Genomic DNA, 22,090 nt, shown 5'->3' on the forward strand with positions numbered 1-22,090 from the left:
CAGCGAAATATAGAGATATAAAAGAAAAAAAGAGTTTTTTTCAAATAACAGACCGCATACCCGATACACCACTACAATAAATTGTTATTTACGTTTCGGTCGATAATCCTACCAGTTTTGTTATATATATATATATATATATATATATATATATATATATATATATATATATATATATATATATATATATATATATATATATATATATAACGTATTTATTATTAATATATTTGTAAGTATTAAGGTTGGTGTTTTATTTTAGTCTGTATTACCAGTATATAACATAGCAAGACAAGGTTAGTATTTAGTATTTTGTATTTCAGGTGGTCGTAACCAGTGTCATTTAGTTCCTGTTGTTCGTTACTTAAAAAAATCTCGAGCTGTTCAAATTCTGGGCCAAAAACTTAGTTTTTTCTTTTTTTGCTACAGCTAAGTAGAGTGAGCTTTTAAATATTGTGCCCCAGAAGTTGAGCTGTCCGAGTTGGCGCCAATTTTCTTCTCTCTTTATCGTCCCTTTTATCTCGATCTCTCTCCAGTGGTCTTACCTAGTTGTATTAAGTTTTGTATTAACAGGTCTCATTTTCTTCCTAGTTACTATCATTTCATTATCAAATCTTTCCTTTTATATCTCTAAAGCCAATATTTGGTGTATTGAAGCTAGGCCGAATACTCACTTGAGATTTAGTGTCTCTCTGTCCATCTTAAATCTGTTCTTATTTATTTTCCCCCCTATTTTGTCAGTTCTTTTCGTCAAAATCTCTATACCCAGAGTATACAGGGTGGTGAATCGGAAAACGGGCCATAGGATACTCAATGTAAAATTCTAAACTGTTGAATTTCTGCTTCCCTAATTAAGTTACATCAAAAGTCATGAGAAGTTATTTGTAGAGGATTGAAATCTGTATTAGAAACAGAAGTTACAATTGTTCTACGATTTAAACACATTCCAAAATTTTGAAAAAGTATAATGTATTTACCGCAGTAGGTATGTGTGGGCATGTTAGGCCACACGTTACTATTTAACTGACAGTGAGCACATTATTGACTGAAGAAGATATCTTTATTATTAATACTTCTTAACTAAAGGTATCTTATCAACTTTATTGTGTTTTAAACAGTAAGTGATAAAATAAATAAAAAAATTGACAGTTCAAATTGTTAATATAATAAATTTATTGTCAACAAATGCAACCTTATACACATTATGGTATTGCGTGTGGCCTAACTTTGGCGTATTACTCTGAAAAATGTATTATATTTTTACAAAATTTTGAATAATTATTGTTCGTAGAACAATATTAACAGTTGTTTTCAATACAGATTTCAATTCTCTACAAATAGTTTCTTATGACTTTTGATGTAAAATAATTAGGGAAGGAAGAATTCAACAGTTTAGAATTTTACATTGAGTTTCCTATGGCCCGCTTTCCAATTCACCACCCGGTAGAGGTTTCACTTCACACAAAAGAAAAGCTACGGAAAAGAATAAACCGATCCTACATAAATCACTTCTTACACACTGCCAGAACAACGGCGACCATGGAACTATTTATAGCAGACGAAAACGCAAAGGAACGAAGACCAAGAGGAATATTTCCAACACGATGAGCACACAAAATGAAGACTCTGGTAGGAAAATCTCCATATGCAGTTGTATTAAATCCTAAATATTTGTGGGTGGATCGTTTTCTCTAATGCGCAATGCATGTGTGTGCTTTATATGCTTCTTTTTATGAGCATTTTTCAGTGCGTCACAAATGGTAGAAAAAAAGGTAAGTCCGTGATAATATACATTTTAGTGACATGACATTTTAATTAAATCTGACAGTTGTCACATTTTATTTGCAATTTGGTATAAAAACAAATCAATTGTGTTTATTGCATTTATAAAATGGTATTTTATTTGATTTGTATAGTTCTATAAATTGTTCAGATTATATTCGTAGATATATTATACAGGGTGTCCCGAAAAGATTGGTCATAAATTATACCACACATTCTGGAGTCAAAAAGAGTTCGATTGAACCTAACTTACCTTAGTACAAATGTGTTCATAAAAAAAGTTACATCCCTTTGAAATTAGAAAATGAAAATCGATTTTTTTCAATATATCGAAAACTACTAGAGATTTTTTATTGACAATGGTCATGTATCATTCTTATAGCAAAAACATCTTAAAACAAAATTATAGTGAGATTTGTCCACACCATAAAAATTTTATGGGGGTTTTGTTCCCTTATACCCCCCCAAACTTTTGTCTACGTTCCAATTAATTCATTATTGTGGTACCATTAGTTAAACACAACATTTCTAAAACTTTTTTGCCTCTTAGTATTTTTTCGATAAGTCAGTTGTTATCGAGACGCGGCTTCTTTTTTAATATATTTACATAAAAATTGTATGGGGGTTTTGTTCCTTTAAACCCCCCAAATGTTTGTGTACGTTCCAATTAAACTATTGTTGTGATACCATTAGTTAAACACAGTGTTTTTAAAACTTTTTTGCCTCTTAGTCTTTTTTTGATAAGTCACCTTTTATCGAGATGTGGCTTCTTTTTCAAAATATACCTAAAAATGTAAATTATAAATAAATTTTCAGATTATCAATAGGTCTTTATAATCGTACTTGACCATATACAAATATGTGGTGGATTTGACAAATATTCAAAATATCTCGATAAACACTGGCTTATCGAAAAATTACTGAGAGGCAAAAAAGTTTTAAAAACATTGTGTTTAACTAAAGGTGCCATAATAATAATTTAATTGGAACGTACACACAAGTTTGGGGGGGTTTAAGGGAACAAGACCCCCATAAAATTTTTATGGGGTGCTCAAATTTCACTTTAATTTTTTTTCAAGATTCTGCTGCCATAATAATGCCACATGTCCATTTTCAATAAAAAATCTCTAAGAGTTTTCGATATATGAAAAAATATCGATTTTCATTTTGTAACTTCAAAGGGCTGTAACTTTTTTTGGGTGCATTATTGTATATAGATAAGTGAGGTTGAATCAACCTATTTTTGACCTCAGAATTTGTTGTATAATTTATGACCAATCTTTTCGGGACAACCTGTATAATTCGCAAATTATTATATTTTCGATTATAGCGCCATCTATTCTGTCACCTACAATTCAATGCGTTAGAAAGAAATCGAAAAACTGTGACGCACTGAAAGATCCTCATGAGAAAAAGCATACTCCACTGTTTACGATTATTTTTATATAATCATGCCTATTCTGTAACTCATTCCGATGATAGAAGTAAGGAAAATCGAATGGAAGTGGCTAAGTCGAATAGAAATAGTCCAAATCAGTATTCCACAACTACTTCGGAATGTCGACAATCGGAATAGTGAATAGAAATTACTTCGACAGCATTTACCCTGTCGAAATGGGTTTTCGATATCGGAATTGTGCTTGACGCAGGCGCATTTTATTTTGTTTTGACGTTTATATTTTATATCTACTAGAAATAATTTATTACTACTTATTTATAGTATTTATACCTTTTTGTAACTGCTTAATTTTTTAATCTCTGGTGTTATTTATTTAGAGAATTGTACATTTAATTTAGACATGTTGTAGGATTATGCCGAACCGCGTGTGCATTGAACCTAACCTTAATTTATTTCTATTTGGCATCTGGATGTTTGCCAGTCACAGTGTTGCCATACTTTTTTGTTTATTTCTTGTACAATGTCAATCCTATAATGTACAAGAATGAGATTGTATAAGAACGTTTAAAATATAAAGAAAGACTTATAGCGTTGATTGATAAATATATTATACCAGTATACTTGTATATTTATTTTGTATAAAAGAGACCATTTTTGGGAAAAGTTGTTTAGCAATTAGGTATTTTAGCTGGAATCAAATCTTAACATTTATATTATTAGTAATACCGATTTTAATTAATTTTTTAATAATAATAATTAATAACATCAGTCTAAATTGTCTTTGATTTAAATACACTTATACATCTTATCTTCATTTATCTTTCTTATTTATCAGCTTTTATCTTCTTTTTTATAACAATTTTAATTAACTTTGATTCAAAACCATTTATCCTCTTTTGAGTTTATTGTATCCAGTATGTACACAAATACTTTATTATTTACTATTCAAAACTTTTCTTTTATGGTGTTTCAAAACTACAGTACAACCTGCCATATCCGGACCTCCCCATATCCGGACGGTTCTGCACCGTCCAGATCTACCGAAATCTACCGAGAACGGCAGTCCTGCTGTTGGACAACGCACTAAAAGAAGAACTAAAAGAAGGCGAAATAATGTATTATAGAATCTATAAAACGTGTCTATTGACGAACGTTATTGACGGCGTTGATTACTGGAATGTATGAAGGAGAAAACATTTCAGAGACTGTAAAAGAAGTAGTGGTCTTGATATCCGGATTTTTTCATATCCGGATCGGTCTGTCGCCACATTGATCCGGATATGGCAGGTTTTACTGTATTTCTTAAATGAAACTTTATATAGGCAATGTGAAAGTATGAAAAATGGAGGATTTTGCGAACTCAATCGACTATAGGTGACAGTGCAGTTGCATGAAAATGGCCGATGTAATTGGGATAACATATTTTGGTATAATTAATATTGTTATTGACGTAATTAATTAATATAAATAAATTATTCATTAAAACACATCCGACAAGCTTTCAAACGACGTTGATACATATGTTAACGAATGCTTTGTTTATATTTTCATCCTAATTCCTCTATTTCCAAATAAGCGGCAGCAACCTCGCTTGAGCTCGCGAATAGGAACAGTGTCATATTTCAAGTTAAGATCCAATAACAAACGGGTCACAGAACACTAATTTCGCTAGTCAATGCGGGTTGCCACCACCTCCTAAGCACGTCAAATAGATGAGACAGATTTAGATTTACCTTGATTACGATGTGAGTTACAGAATGCCAATCCAAACACGAAAATGCCGCGATAGATATCAAACATTCCGATTTCGGGTAATTACGATTCGACTTAGTCATTTCTATTCGATTTGTTAAAAGTTACAGAATATATATGTTTAAAAGATTATTAAAATTGCGAAAAAATCCTACTTAAAAAAATAGTTTCCTGTATGATTAGTGTGACCAACTAGCCCGAAAAATCCGGGACATGGCCCGAATTACAAAGTCGTGTCCCGCCGTTCCGGAAAAGGCTTCCGGGCCATCCGAATTTTCAACTTTTTGGTAAAATTCTATTTTTTTCGTTATTGTTTTAAGAATACACATCAAATTAAATTGTTTGGAACGAAAAAAAATCGACAATAATTATATTTTTTAAAAATAAGCAATGTAAAGGATTACATTGCAAGAATACATCATATTTTGACTGATTTAAATGTTTTGAAGCTGTTTTCTTGTGGCCTGTTTGGCAATTATATTTTTGATGATGTTAAGCCACAATTGGTTGTAATGATAATTACACTTTTATATTAACCTAAGGGTATATTTACATGGAAATCCAACATTACTTTATTTTCTAATTTTTCCTTTTTTGAGAACGACTGAGTCAAAAGATTATTATTATAACCAATTGTTGCTTAATCCCATTAAAAATATCATTGTCAACATAAAAATGTTAAATAATCAATAAAATGATGATATTTAAGCTCTATATTTAAAAAATAAAAAATGGCCCGATTTTCATTGAAAAGTCCGGGATTTCAAGTATTTTTTTTCAGTCTTGTCCCGAATTCAACTGAATTGGAGTTGGTCACACCATGTATGATCAGCCATATTATGTATTTGTAACAGAACTTTGTGCGAATTCCTTGAAACAAACTTCACATTTGAATTGGGTTTTCCCTAGTATGAATTCTCATATGATTAGTTAATGATATTTTGGTAACAAACTGTTTGCAGCAAATCTCACAGGAGAATGGTTTTTCCCCCGAATGAGTTCTCATATGATTAGTTAATGATCTTTTGGTAACAAACTGTTTGCAGCAACTTTCACAGGAGAATGGTTCTCCCCTAGTGTGCATTTTCATATGGGTGTTTAAGACCGTCTTGGTAACAAATTGTTTACTGCAAACTTCGCATGTGAAAAGAACGTCTCTAGTGTGCCATTTCATGTGTGAAGTTAACTCACATTTCAATGCAAACCATTTGGGACAAATTTCACAGGGGAAAGGCCTGTCTCCTGTATGCCTACTCATATGTACTTTTAATTTGTTTTCTGTTAAAAATTGTTTAGGACATACTTCACAAGGAAAAAGTTCATTCGTATGCACCCTCATATGTATTTTTAATGAATAATTGTTGGAAAATCCTTTGAAACAAACGTCACATATGCAGGGTTTTTCTTCGGTATGTGTTCTCATATGTACTTTCAACGCGGACTTAAGTGAAAAATGTTTTGAACAAATTTCACACTGAAAAGGTTTTGCGCCCGTATGCAATCTCAAATGTACGTTGAAATAATGGCTGTCAACGAACTGTTTGGAGCAAATCTCGCACGTGTAAGTTTCGCCAGTGTGCCATCTTGAATGTCGTCGTAAATTAAAGTTGGTTGAAAATGTTTCGGAGCAAATCTCACACGTGTAAGTATCTCCAGTGTGCCATCTTGAATGTCGTCTTAAATTATAGTTGGTTGAAAATGTTTCGGAACAAATCACACATGTGAAACGTGTTTCTTTACTCCCTTCACTGTGCGTTATCATATGCGCTTTGAATTGAGAAATTCTTACAAATTGTTTAGAACATATTTTACACAAAAAAGTTTCTCCGGTGTGCCATCTCGTATGTAATTTTAAAGAAGAATTGGAAAGATACTCTTTGGGGCAAAGTTCACACTTAAATTTTTTTCCAGTATGAGTCCTTATATGCGATTTTACTTCAACATCAGTTTTAAAACGTTTGAAACAAACTTCACAATCAAAAGGTTTCTCTTCATCGTCATGTAGTTTGTTTTCACCCTTATGCGACTTCATATGTCTTTTTAAATTACGCTCTAATGAATACTGTTTGAAGCAAATTTCACAAGTGAATGAATTATCAACAGTTTTTGTGTCCTCTCCTACGAAGCGTTTGTTCGGGTTCAAATCACTGTTAGCATCATCGTGTTTATCTTCAGAGGAACCTAAAAGTATAAATACTCATTTTTCCAGTTGCTATCTATGATAATGTATGATTAGATTTAATAAGACACAATATAGACGAATAGGATGGAAGATTCACTATAGGAGGCAGAAAAATCAGTAACCTGCGATACGTAGATGACACACTTATATATTAGCAGCGAATACAATAGAAATGATTATTATCAACGATTACATGGGAAAACTCTAAAAACTCTAATAGAAAATGAATATGCACCTTTAGAGATCGAAAAACAAGCAGGATTCCGAGCAGGAAGATCCTGTATCGACCACATCTTCACGATCAACCAACTCAACGAAACGAAAAGTAGCCAGAGACAGAGAAATACATCTACTATTCGTCGATCTAACTAAGGCATATGATACCGTACCACTTCGTAAATTATGGCAAGTGCTGGAAAAATCCCCTATTAATATAACTTTAATAAAAGCAGTGCAACAATTATATAACAATATCCAAGCAAACATAAAAATCAACAGCAGATTATCCAATAGCTTCATGGTGAATAAGGGACTACGACAAGGATGCAGCTTATCGCCAACACTGTTTAAAATCTATATAAATTAGGTCTTGAATAAGTGGCGGAAATCGTTTTCTGGAATGGGGATACAGCTAAACGACGACTCAACACTATACACACTGCATATATGGTTAAATTAATTATTTTGTTGATACATTTATATTTAAACGCTTTTCTTTAGTTCAATCGTTTGGGTCAAATCTTTAGACGTTAATTTGACTGACTTTTCTTCAATGCAAATGAATGAAAATTTGCAGACATATGCATTCGCGGGAAGAATACACGAATAGTCACTAAAAAATGCTTAAATTCTCTTGTTTTTTACAATGAAAAAACTTGAAACTTTTTCAGATTGTAGAGAAATTATATGAACTATACATAATTTCACTATTTTACGTTAATTGTTTACGTTTTGCTTCATAAATAAACGATAAAGTTTCAATTTTTTTGCCGACTCCTACTACTTTTCATGTTTGTACATCATATGTTTTATACATACCTATATTTTAATAAACAAGATGATATAGGTATTTAAAGTGCAAGATTAAAAAGTAAAAAATAAAAAAATATGGAAACATTTTTTTAAAGAAAATCTTTTCTTTAGTTACGAAAACCGTTTATTCGATGAAGGCTTTTCTTTAACGAATGTGTTAGATTTTTCCAATTTTTAACGAATGTGCGAGATTTTTGTATATTTAATTTGTCTAACAGTTTTTTTCGAATAATCCTTCGAGTTTGAATTTTTTTTATTTTTTGCTTTTTATTTGATTTTTTTATAATATTTTTAATTTTAGTCATTCGTAACTAAAGAAAAGCGTTTCTTAATTTTTTTTTTCATATTTTTTATTTCAATATTACAATTATTGAAATGAATTTGAGGATAAATTTTAAATATCCCTATCGTCTTTAGACATTTTCTTAAAAATATTTAATTTTTAAATTATTCAGTTTATTTACATTTTGAGAACTGTCAAAGCGTATGTATTTGACACGCCATTGGTCACTGCGCATGTGCCACCTTCATCGCGAATGCCATATCACGATTCGATTGGTGAAAAATCCGTATCGTAATGAAAATATTTATCATAATGAAGCTCATTATAATACAGGTAATGAAATCATCATTGCTATATTGAAGTATGATAATAGAAAAAGTTATTCGTTGTTCATTATTTATGGAAGATCCAACTGTGATCCAAGTATTTTGCTGTTAAAGATGTTCAAAATTTATATAAGCGTTCTATAGTAACAATATATTATTTAAAAAATCACTTTATGACTGTTCCTCTTTTCTCGATTAAGTTTTAGTTTTTATTGTATAGTAAAAATTATTATAATCACTGAATACATAGTGAAAAATAATCCTGTAATTTAAGCGATTGCACAAGCAACGGTTATCCAAGAACATTCAAAAACTTAACGAAAATCTATCATGCTAATGACAATGTCATTGTCAACTAATAATTTTTACATCTGCAGTTTCCATTCCAGTGATAATTTTACTACACGTAATTTGCCGTGTAAAGAAAGAAAAAGTTGGGATAGCTCTGTAAAATATTTGCGCCTATACTCTTAAATCCTAAATCTTTGTGGTGGATTATTTTCCCTAACGTACCATGTATGTGTGTGCCTTGCTTCACTGTTTACGATTACTTTCATATAATATATTATGTTTAAAGATTATCAAAATTAATAAACTATTTAATTTTTTTATACGAAAATTTCTGAAGTGTGTGGTTTCAGATGCCCAGTAAATCTTCGATTTAACATACAGTTTCGAAAAAATCTGACTTAAAAAATTAATTTCCTGTGTGACCAGTCATATGTGCTTGTAACATAGAACTTTGTGCTAAATCCTTGAAGCAAACTTCAAATTTGAAATGGGTGTTCCCCAGAATGAGTCTTCATATGTTTAGTTAATGATCTTTTGGCAACAAACTGTTTGCAGCAAATTTCACAGGAGAATGGTTTTTCCCCCGTATGAGTTCTTGTATGTCGCGTTAATTCTGTCTTGGTAACAAACTGTTTACTGCAAATTTCACATGTGAAAAGAACGTCTCTAGTGTGAAATTTTATATGTGCAGTCAACTCAGATTTCTTTGCAAAGCGTTTGGAGCAAACTTCACACGGGAAAGGCCTGTCTCCTGTATGCCTTCTCATATGTATCTTTAAGATGTATTTTGTTAAAAATTGTTTAGGGCACACTTCACACGGGAAAAGTTCTTTCGTATGAATCCTCATATGCACTTTTAACGAAGAATTGTTGTAAAATCCTTTGACACAAACGTCACATGTGAAGGGTTTTTCTTCGGTATGTATTCTCATATGAAATCTCAACGAAGAATTTGTAGAAAATTGTTTTGAGCAAGTTTTGCATGAGATTTTTTCGGATGGGGTGAGAGGAACTTTTTCCATATGCACCATCATATGACTTTTTAATCTACCACTTGTTGCACACTTCTTAGGGCAAATTTCACATTCGTAAGGTGTTTCTTTAGTATGCTTTCTCATATGGACCTTTAAAGCTGTCTGCGTCCTAAATAGTTTAGAACAAACATCACAGCTGAAGGGTTTTTCTCCAGTGTGTACCCTCATATGCACTTTTAATGAGGACTTGTGTGAAAAATGTTTTGAACAAACGTCACACTGAAAAGGTTTTGCGCCCGTATGCAATCTCATATGGACGTGGTAATAATGATTGTCTACAAATTGTTTGTAGCAAATCTCGCACGTGTAAGTGTCTCCAGTGTGCCATCTTACATGTCGTGTTAAATTATCTTTGTGTAAGAATGTTTCGGAGCAAATCGCACATGTGAAACGTCTTTCTCTTTTGCCTCCACTGTGCGTTATCATATGCGCTTTTAATTTGGAACTTCTTACAAACTGTTTGGAGCATATTTTACATGAAAAAATTTTTCCGGTGTGCCGTCTCATATGCGATTTTAAAGTAGAATTTGAAAAACACTCTTTGGAGCAAAGTTCACACTTAAATGTTTCTCTAGTATGAGTTCTCATATGCGATTTTACTTCCAAATTAGTTCTAAGCCGTTTCAAACAAACTTCGCACTTGAAAGGATTTTCTTCATCATCATGCCGTTTTTCTTCACCATCATGCGACTTTATATGTCTTTTTAAATTACGTTCTAATGAATACTGTTTGGAACAAATTGCACAAGTGAATGAATTATCAACAGTTTTTGTATCCTCTCCTACGAAGCGTTTGTCCGAGTTCAAATCACTGTTAGCATCATCGTGTATTTCTTCAGAGGAACCTAAAAGTATAAATACTCATTTGTCCATTTGTTGTCCATGATCAAGTAAAATTATATTAAACAAGACAAAATATAGACATGTGTGGTCTGGTAGAAACACAATGAAAAGATCAAAAACATTTTAAAACAAAAAACTACACTACATATCTACATATGGGGATTTGAAAACACAGGACATAATGAATTAGCCATACTATTAAACAATAGAATATTGAAAAACACACCGGCAAAATTAACGGAACACCTTAGTAAGAATATCGGAGTAATAATATTGCTGCTAGACAGGTAAATGCCATTTTATACCGGGTGTAACAATCATACTGTGTTCTTTCCTTAAAGTTTGGAACACCCTTTAGAATATTCTAGCATATTTATATAACATATTGAAATTTAAACTCGATTGTAGTCTTAGGCTTTCTTAACATTTTCTTTTTAGATTCATTTGCTTATGTCGGATAATAAAAAAAGTTAGGTACTTTAACAACTAGCCATGTTCTTCATCAATACAGGATGTTTCTAAATAAGTGCGACAAACTTTAAGGAGTTATTTTGCATGAAGATATAATGACCGTTTTCTTTATAAACATATGTCCGCAAATGCTTCGTTTCCGAAATACGGGATGCTAAATTTTTTCTTACAAACTGACGATTTATTTATTGCTCTAAAGCCGATTGAGATACGCAAATAAAATTTGGTTGGTCTTAAGAAGTAGTTCTTGCGCATTTTTTGACATACAATTAAGAAGTTTATATTCACCATTGTCGTGCATACGGGTATAAACATTTTAGATATATCCCGTATGCACGCCAATGGTGAATATAAAATTCTTAATTGTATGTCAAAAAATGCGCAATAACTACCTCTTAAAACCTACCAAACTTCATCTGCGTATATCAACCGGTTTTAGAGCAATAAATAAATCGTCAGTTTGTAAGAAAAAATTCAACATCCCGTATCTCGGAAACGAAGCATTTTCGGACACGTTTTTAAAGAAAACGGTCATTATTTTTTCATGCAGAATTACCCCTTAAAGTTTGTCGCACTTAATTAGAAACACTCTGTATTGATGAATAACATTGCTAGTTGTTAAAGTACATAACTTTTTTACTATCCAACATGTTTAGAAGGCCTATGACTACAATTGAGTTTTAATTTCAATATCCACAGAGAACGACAGTTTTCACCAGTGGCGCACAACACCCCTACAAGCAACACTATATATACACGAAATTTTCGATTTTCTAAACCTGACTGAATTGAAAATTGGGCCAAATCCCATCTTAAAGTTTAGGAAAAGACTCGTCCATCCATATGTTACCTCTCCATTTTGGTCCAAGGGTGTGGATTTTACGGCCCTTCCCATTTAAAGCCTGTTTTTCGTTCTCGTCCCAAAACTCCCAAAAATTTCAAAAATTTAAGCCGGACCTTTGCGGCTTCTGATAGCACAGATCATTACCTTTCCAACGCATGTTTAATTTTGGAAATCGGTTATACCATTCAAAAGTTATCGAGCTCAGAAATATGACTCAATTTTTATTTAAAAAATGGAAAATGTTTGTGGATATGTATGTATGTATGTATGTATGTATGTGTGTGGAAAAGTTACACCGATCTGAATTTTTTTTCTGTGTTTCAAGAAGGTGTGAGGGCCGATTCAGAACCGGTCTAATTTTTGACTTCTGACTACCCGTAAGCCAGCTAGAGGACTAGGTAGATACAAAATAGCATATTTTTTGGGCGTATATATCTTGGGTTCAAGGAAAGACAGGAAAACCGCAAATACACCAAATCAATAGGGTTGAGTTAAGCTTTCAAGTGGCGCCTAAGCGATCAAGCTGAGACATACACACTGCTCGCCATTTCCAAAAAAACTGAAAAATTAAACTTTGAAAATTTTGGTTTTTCGACAATTACTCAAAATTTCAACCTACGAATTGCGCCAATAAGTGAGCGTTTGTAGAAGGACTCAGGACGCGTCTAACGGTGTATACCTTATATCTGGGAAAATTCGAATTTTTAAGTTATAGGCTTCATAAGTATAATCAAATCTATTTCTTATGGGAAAAACGGTTTTTCAAGCTCAATAATTCCTGTAATACGTTCAGTTATCATACTCGATCTTGGATGCTGGTCAGATACTACTTGTCAATACGTTTCAAATTCATGTTTAGTGATCAACATCAGGTAAACCGTTCAGAAGTTATAGAGCTCCAAATGTATAATTAGTCCAGGAACTGAAATTTTTCACTTCGCCATTTTTACAGAATGGATAGATTTGCTTGAAAATTTGACAATAAGTAGTGGATAGTCCAAGGATCAAAATCTATATGATGCCGAAAGACGCTTTTACCATGGGGTGGTTGCCACCTCATCTCGAGGGTGAAAATTTTTTATTATATTTTGACCGCAAATGCTGGTAAAAATATTAATTATAAGCAAAAAATATTCATTATACATTTTTTTGATAAAATTAATAGTTTTCGATTTATTGGTTATCGAAGCTATTAGTTTTATATCGAAAAAATTACCAGAGAACGGCAGTTCTCGCCAGTGGCGCAGAAATACACCCCCCTACACGCGACACTATTATATACACGAAATTTTCAATTTTCAAAATCTGACTGAATTGAAAATTGTGCCAACTCCCACCTTCAAGTTCAGAAAAAGACTCACCCATTCATATGTCAACCATCCATTTTGGTCCAACGGTGTCGATTTTACGGAACTTCCTATTTAGGTCTGTTTTTCGTTCTGGCCCCCAAAACTCCCAAAAACTTCAAAAATTTAAGTCCGACCTTTGCGGCTTCTAACAGTACTGATCATTACCTTTCCAACGCATGTCTAATTTTGAAAATCGGTTATACCATTCAAAAGTTATAGAGCTTAGAAATGTGACTTAATTTTTATTTAAAAAAGGGAAAATGTTTGTGGATATATATGTATGTATGTGTGTTTGAAAGTTAAACCGATTTGATATTTTTCCTCTGTGTTTGAAGAGGGGGTCAGGGCCGATTTAGAACCGGTGTAGTTTGTGACTTTTGACCACCCATTAGCCAGCTATAGGACTTGGTAGGTACAAAACGGCATATGTTTTGGGGGTATAATATATATTCGGATCAAGAAGAGCCAGGAGAACCGCAAATACATCAAATTAATAGTGTTGACTTAAGCTTTCAAATGGTGTCTAAGCCGTCAGAATCGGACATACACACGGCTCAGTATAGCCGAAAAACTGAAAAACTAAACTTTGAAAATTTTGGTTTTTCGACAATTACTCAACATTTCAACCTACAAATTGCGCCAATAACTTAGCGTTTATAGAAGTACTCCAGACGAATTTAACGGTGTATACCCCATATCCCGGAAAATTTGAATTTTTTAGGTTATAGGCTTCATAAGTATGATAAAATCTATTTCCTGTGGGAAAAACGGTTTCTCAAGCTCAATAATTCCTGTAATAGCTTCAATTTTCATACATGACCTTAGATCCATCAGATACTACTGGTCAATACGTTTCAAACTTATGTTTACTGATCAAAATCGGTTAAGCCGTTTAGAAGTTTTTAAGCTACAAAAGTATAATCCAATTAACGATTATTCCCGAAATAGTTTATGTAGTTGTAGTGGTTACGACGCTAAATTTGATCTGGCAACGGGCAATCCGACTTCATTTACCGGCCATATCAATTTTTTTTTCAATCTATTTCGAATAAAAAAAAATCTAGTGTACATTCGATGGACACTAGATCATTTGGGAGATAATGCAACAAAGGTGACCATTTATAAAGCTTGACGTGTAATAGAGGAACATTGCATTCAACTTCATACATTTAATTTATAAATAACTTTGAAAAACTCCTGATACAAGAATAAAAAACCGCTAAACGCCGTAAAAATGAGTGGCGCATAAAATATTCCAGCTACAAAAGATCTGATATGAATATTACGTGGCGCGAAAATGGATTTTCATTTGATGCAAAACAAAATTCTAGTTTTATTTTAAAAGATTTTTCCATAATATTTGCTAAATTTGAAGTAAACGCGCCACAAAAGAGTTTCAAAATTCAAACTGTATCAAAGTTACTCTTTTGTGGCGCGTTTACTTCAAATTTAGCAAATATTATGGAAAAATCTTTTAAAATAAAACTAGAATTTTGTTTTGCATCAAATGAAAATCCATTTTCGCGCCACGTAATATTCATATCAGATCTTTTGTAGCTGGAATATTTTATGCGCCACTCATTTTTACGGCGTTTAGCGGTTTTTTATTCTTGTTTTATATATGCTAGAATATTCCACAGGCTGTTCCGAACTTTAAGGAAAAAACATAGTATGATTGTTGCACCCGGTATAAAATGGCATTTACCTGTCTAGCAACAATATTATTACACAGATATTCCTAAATAACAAGGCTGTAACATGCTAAAAAAAAATCATTCAAATCGGACAACTGGTTAAGGAAATTCGAGGCATCAAACATGTTCCATTTTTAAGGTGTTCCTCTAATTTGGCCGGTGTGTGTATATCCAGCAATGTGAAACAATAAACGATAGACTTATAAAAGTAACATTAGAAGCAAAACCAGAAGATTTCCATGTCATTCGGGTATATATAGGGTGAGGCAGATAAAGGGCCTATTAGAAATATCTCGAGAACTAAAGTAAAGAAAATTATGAAAATTGGAATATAGGGGTTTTGAGGTGTGAACTATTTAATGAAAATATTTTGGTCTCTTTGCTACTTCCGGTTATACCGGAAGTTTATTGTAACTTCGTTTTTTTAAATGAGATATATATTTTTACGTTTTTGGATTCTCCTCGATTTCTTCTTTCTTAAAATATAAGGTTTTGTAATATTATACAGGATAGATTAAAAGATAATTACGTTTTTTTATTAATTTCGTAGCAAAATTCACACCCTGTAGAATAATTGTAGTAGTTTTACATCAAAATCCCTTTATATGTTCAAATAATTTTTAATATGGTCTACTATTGTTACCAATTATTAGTATAGCTAAATTTTGAATTTTAGTATACAGGGTGGGTCGAAACTCGGAATGTGTATTTTCTGAGGTTTCTTAAATGGAACACACTATATCTTAGTATTGTAATGAAATGGTATTTTATGGTACTTTCCAATTTCTTAAGCATTCCCTATACCCAACTGCTTTAATCTGTGCTTAATTGTTAATCTCACCAACAATCTTAACTACGTAGATATTTTGATAGCTCAACCATTATTGTCAATTTTAAGTATCAGTCTCGATTAGTATGTATTTATTTCCGAAAAATTATTTGTGATTGAATATTTTTACGGCCAACATAATAAAATTTCAGGTATTTTGTGTTGCAATTAATGTTTGGCTTGAATCACCAATAACTCACAAAATGAAGCAGTTAGGTATAGGGATTGCTTAAGAAAATAAAAAATTATCCTAAAATAACATTTCATTACAATACTAAAATACAGGGTGTTCCATTTAAGAAAACTCAGAAAATACTCATTCTGAGTTTCGACCAACCCTGTATGCAAAAAAGGAAAAATTTAACTATACCAATAATTCTTAACATAGTAGACTATATTAAAAATCATTTGAACATAAACAGAGTTTATTATGTCAAACTACTACAATTCTACAGGGTGTGAATTTTGCTACGAAATTAATAAAAAAATGTAATTATCTTTTAACCTACCCTGCATAATATTACAAAAACTTATATTTTAAGAAAGAAGAAATCAAGGAGAATCCGAAAATGTAAAAATATACAGGGTGTCCCATTTAAAAAAACGAAGTTACAACCAACTTCCGGTATAACCGGAAGTAGCAAAGAGACCAAAATATTTTCATTAAATAGTTCACACCTCAAAACCCCTGTATTCCGATTTTCATAATTTTCTTACCTTGAGTTCTCGAGATATTTCTAATAGGCCCTTTATCTGCCTCACCCTGTATACACACAATAGATGATCCAGATGAAGACATTTACAACAAGATATAAAACATTTTGAAGGAAATCCCACAAAAGGAGCCAGTATATATTATTGGAGACGTCAACACCAAGGTAGGAAATACTGAAAATGAACCACAGAAAGATATTGTCGGGTCATTTGGATTGGAAATTAGACACAACAGGGGTGAACGTCTTCTACAGTCTGCCATCAGTGAAAACAATCTAGTGCTAACAAATACACTTAAATATAAATACAACCCAAAAAGGCTATCAACGTAAACTAGTTCAAATAAAGAACACAAAAATCGAATCTACTACATACTCTGGATAGCATACTATGGATATATCATAAGCTGTTAAAAATTAACTGCGACAGAACCGCACCAGCTAAATTAATTAAAATATAGAAAGACCGAAAAACAACAAGGAATAGTAAGCTCAGGTCAGTAAATGCCATTGCTACATACGCAGCTGAAACATATATGTGACTCTCAAAAAAATCGATGATTGAAGCCTTTGAAATGTGGGTCTACAGAAGAATTCTACACGTTATGTGACGTTATGGTAAATAAATGTTGGTTGTTGAGATACGGTGGCTTTGGACCTTTATTGAATAAAACTCAGATAACGTTCAGCTAACATTATGTTTATAATTTACCATCGGTGATTAACCCATACAACTTGTTTACAATAGGTTTGTTCCAACACGACCGAGAACCGTCACGAAACGGTAACGCTTCTGCGCAGTAAACAAAATCCGTTCCAACAAAAATATGATCGTCATCGGATCGTCCTTGCCACTGTTCCAACAAGAATTGTGATCTTTCGGTGACGGTTTCGTGATGATCATTTCAGTAATCGGGCAAATGCATAATGTGCTGGTTGGACTGACTTGCGCACTAGGATTTAATTCTTTAAAGTTTTTGAGCCTTTTATCGACTAAAAGCACACAAGCTGTCACCAACAAAAATGACAAATATATGATTACCGTCATGGGACGATAACTGGGCGATACAATTACGAACATGCGCACAACAAACGGTACAAGTAGTTTCGTGACGGTTTCTGGACCGTCCAAAAGTTCATGTTGGAACAAACCTAATAATATCTAAGACCTATAATACGAATGGGCGCGTTCACTAGGCCAGTGCGCTGTGTCAGCGCTTATACACTTGTATCCTTAAACTAAGGAGATACATAATTGTATATGCTCACGAAATTGTAAATCTGTGTACTAAGTAACAATATTTTCAACATACATAATTAATATTTCTCGTGATATTATTAATTTCCTTCTGGTGGGAATAAATCATTCAATGGTTCTGCCAAGTTATAATAAGGTAGTCCCAATAAGGGTATAATATTATCCATTCTTGAATTAAATTTAAGACACATCCAAGTTATCGTTGATAGTTATAGTCGGTTCGCTAAACTCAGACACAACTGGCTAGTGATTTTAGTAAGTAATTTTGCCAATTTTGGTAACATTGGCCAAAAAAATATCAACTAAAATCACTAGCCAGTTGTGTCTGAGTTTAGCGAACCGACTATATAAACAAAAACAACGAATCTCGTTTTAGGTTTAGTTCATAGAACAGGTGAGAACTAGAACACAAAACAAAACCCATCTATCACAGTGTCAAACGGAAAAATACCATTCACCAGACTGAAACGTAGTTTTAAGCGCTGAAACAAAGCTGTTCAGTTGAAACGTAAACCAATTATTTTTGGTGAACGCGGCCAATGTTACGCAATGCTCGAGCCTAATAACAAATACCGATCCCCTGTCTTTGTATTCTTTATTTATACCCATCAATAGATTACAACAGCACGTCGAGTTCAATGTCATGTTTATTTCAGTACTATCGCGTTAAGGTTAATACGAGTTAAAACAATAAAAAGTTATTCGAAATTAAGCGTAAAATATATTTTTTACAGAACGTTATAATATCACTACAGCGTGTCCTTAACAAAACATAGAACCAACCTGTCAATTATGGAAGAGCTTCATACAAAAGACAAGCTATTAAAAAGGTAAACGTAAAATTCGAAATTAAGCATGGGCAGAAGGCCGAATGAAGACTGATGGGAAAATATTTAGCCGTTCACCTGGCATAGGATAGAAACCAATATACAGCAAGCTAACAATATTTAGAGTGTCTCCAACAAGGAGTGAGGAGGAGGAGATATTATGATAACAAATTTTCCTAAATCTTAGTGGGTGGGTCGCCTTCTCTAATACGCAATTACACACATTTACCTTGGGGTTTCCACAGCATGAGTTCTCATATGATTAGCTAATGATTTTTTGGTAACAAACTGTTTGTTACAAATTTCACAGGAGAATGGTTTTCCCCCCGTATGAGTTATCATATGATTAGTTAATGATCTTTTGGTAACAAACTGTTTGCTGCAAATTTCACATGACAATGGTTCTCCCCCAGTGTGCGTTTTCATATGTTTCGTTAAGAGTGTCTTGGTAACGAACTGTTTGTTGCAAATATCACATGTGAAAAGAACATCTCTAGTGTGCCATTTAATGTGTGAAGTTAAGTCAGATTTCAATGCAAACCGTTTGGAGCAAAGTTCACAGGGGAAAGGCCTGTCTCCTGTATGCCTTCTCATATGTATTTTTAAGAAGTTTTTTGTTAAAAATTGTTTAGGGCATAGTTCACACGGAAAAAGTTCTTTCGTATGCATCCTCATATGTACTTTCAAGGAAGAATTGTTGAAAAATCCTCTGGAGCAAACTTCACATTTAAACGGTTTTTCTTTGGTATGTATTCTCAAATGAGATCTCAACGAAGAATTTGTAGTAAATTGTTTTGAGCAAGTTTCGCATGAGATTTCTTGGTATGGGAGATGCACTGTCATGTGTTTTTTTAATCTACTACTTGATGCATACTTCTTAGGGCAAATTTTACATTCGTAAGGCGCTTCTTTAGTGTGCTGTCTCATATGAACCTTTAAATTCGAACTTGTTATACACGGTTTAGAGCAAACTTCACAGCTGAAGGGTTTCTCTCCGGTATGTACTCTCATATGCACTTTTAATGAGGACTTATGTGAAAAATGTTTTAAACAAACCTCACACTGAAAAGGTTTTGCGCCCGTATGCAATCTCATATGGACGTTGTAATAATGATTGTCTACAAATTGTTTGTAGCAAATCTCACACGTGTAAGTTTCTCCAGTGTGCCATCTTACATGTCGTGTTAAATTATCTTTGTGTAAGAATGTTTCGGAGCAAATCGCACATGTGAAACGTCTTTCTCTGTTGCCTCCACTGTGCGTTATCATATGCGCTTTGAATTTGGAACTTCCAATAAATTGTTTGGAGCATACTTTACATAAAAAAGGTTTTCCGGTGTGCCGTCTCATATGCGATTTTAAAGTAGAATTTGAAAAATACTCCTTGGGGCAAAGTTCACACTTAAATTTTTTTCCAGTATGAGTCCTCATATGCGATTTTACTTCAAAATTAGTTCTAAACCGTTTCAAACAAACTTTGCACTTAAAAGGATTTTCTTCATCATCATGCCGTTTTTCTTCACCATCATGCGACTTCATATTATGTCTTTTTAAATTACGTTCTAATGAATACTGTTTGGAGCAAATTTCACAAGTGAATGAATTATCAACAGTTTTTGTGTCCTCTCCTACGAAGCGTTTGTCTGAGTTCAAATCACTGTTAGCATCATTGTGTATTTCTTCAGAAGAACCTAAAAGTATAAATACTCATTTTTTTAATTTGCTGTTCATGATAAAGCAGGATTAGATGTAATAGGACAACATATAGACATATAGCCTAGTGTAGGAAACAGAGGTTGAACCTTGCAGAGTGGACACAAGTCCAGTTTTATTTTTTTTTTCTGGTATATCAAGGGATGCTTATTATGGACTAACTTTTTCTTAAAAAATTTCGCCCCGGAACCCCCCTTTTCACCCCTTTAAAGGGGGTAATTTGTGGTTTTTGAGGAACGTAGCCCTTCCTGTACCTTTTGCAAAAAATTTCTTTAATAGAAATATGAAGAGGACTATATTTTCTACGGTTTATTTCCCAACAGCATATGTCTATCACCCACCGTTTAGTGGGGGGTGGGGCCTTAAAGTTGACAAGTTTTTAAAAAAGATGTTTTTAAAAAAATGATTTTTCTTTAACTGTGATGGAAATTAGGAAGAAATCCTGCTAGTCCAGAAAGCCACTGCGCATCCGCTAGGAAAAATATTGTAATTCGGATTTTTTGCACAATCTTACTCAAAAAGGACTTCTTTTAACAAATTTGCATGTTGCCAGGACCAAAAGGTGGTCAAAAAATTTTTAAACGTTTTTTTTTTGTTTTTTTCCTAAAATTATTTTTTTTGCATGGAAAAAAGTTTTTTTAGATTTTTTGGATCATTCCAAACAGAAAAGGTCTTTAGTGACTTTTCTCTAAAGTTGATAGTTTTTGACATATAAGCGATTAAAAATTGAAAAATTGCGAAATCGGCCATTTTTAACCTTCAAAAACTATGTGAAAAACTGAAAATTTGAATGTTGCCAAGGTGGGTAGATATCCTTTAAACATCGATTGATGAAATCCCGAAGAGTTTTTTGCAATACAATATCAAAAACCCCTTTGTTTTTTAATTGCCAATCAAGCGTGCGCGACACTATTTTCCACCGACAGTATGGTGCAAATGAAAGGAATAAATTCGTTATTTCGTAAACCGGCGACTTTAAGGAAAAATCCCGAAACAGGTCGATTTTTATTTTTAAGTTATGATATTGTGACATATATGGTATACTAGTGACGTCATCCATCTGGGCGTGATGACGTAATCGATGATTTTTTTAAATAAGACTATGGGTCGTGTGCTAGCTCATTTGAAAGGTTCTTCAATTCTCTATTCAGTAATATAAACATTTATATAACTATTTGTACAGGGTGTTCAATATTTTAATTTTTTTTGTCAATTTGCCACATGATTTAATTTAATAAAAATTTTTTGGACACCCTGTATAAATAATTATGTACATGTTTATATTACTGAATAGAGAATTGAAGAACCTTTCAAATGAGCCAGCACACGACCCGTATTCTCATTTAAAAAAATCATCGATTACGTCATCACGCCCAGATGGATGACGTCACTAGTATACTATATATGCCACAATATCATAACTTAAAAATGAAAACCGACCTGTTTTGGGATTTTTCCCTAAAGTCAT

General features: G+C 32.8%; 1 protein-coding gene across 4 annotated transcripts in view; it reads right to left on the reverse strand.

The window, feature by feature from the left end:
- The window catches only part of LOC126881436 (gastrula zinc finger protein XlCGF57.1-like), a 132,219-nt gene that overhangs the window by 7,994 nt on the left and 102,135 nt on the right, over window positions 1–22,090 (reverse strand). Inside the window, exons 2-3 of one of the 4 annotated variants that reach the window (XM_050645718.1) lie at window positions 19,139–20,600; window positions 6,974–7,114 (exon numbers count right to left, since the gene is read on the reverse strand). The exons of 1 other annotated variant lie outside the window; for it this stretch is intronic. In XM_050645718.1, the coding sequence (XP_050501675.1) occupies window positions 7,105–7,114; window positions 19,139–20,600 (1,472 nt within the window). In that variant the 3' untranslated portion in view covers window positions 6,974–7,104. Of the gene's footprint in view, window positions 1–151; window positions 7,115–7,184; window positions 10,927–19,138; window positions 20,601–22,090 lie in introns of those variants that run through there. 2 more of the 4 variants (XM_050645721.1, XM_050645720.1) reach the window with 2 other exon arrangements.

This window comes from Diabrotica virgifera, chromosome 3 (genome assembly GCF_917563875.1).
Source record: "Diabrotica virgifera virgifera chromosome 3, PGI_DIABVI_V3a".
Classification (NCBI taxonomy): Eukaryota; Metazoa; Arthropoda; class Insecta; order Coleoptera; family Chrysomelidae; genus Diabrotica; species Diabrotica virgifera.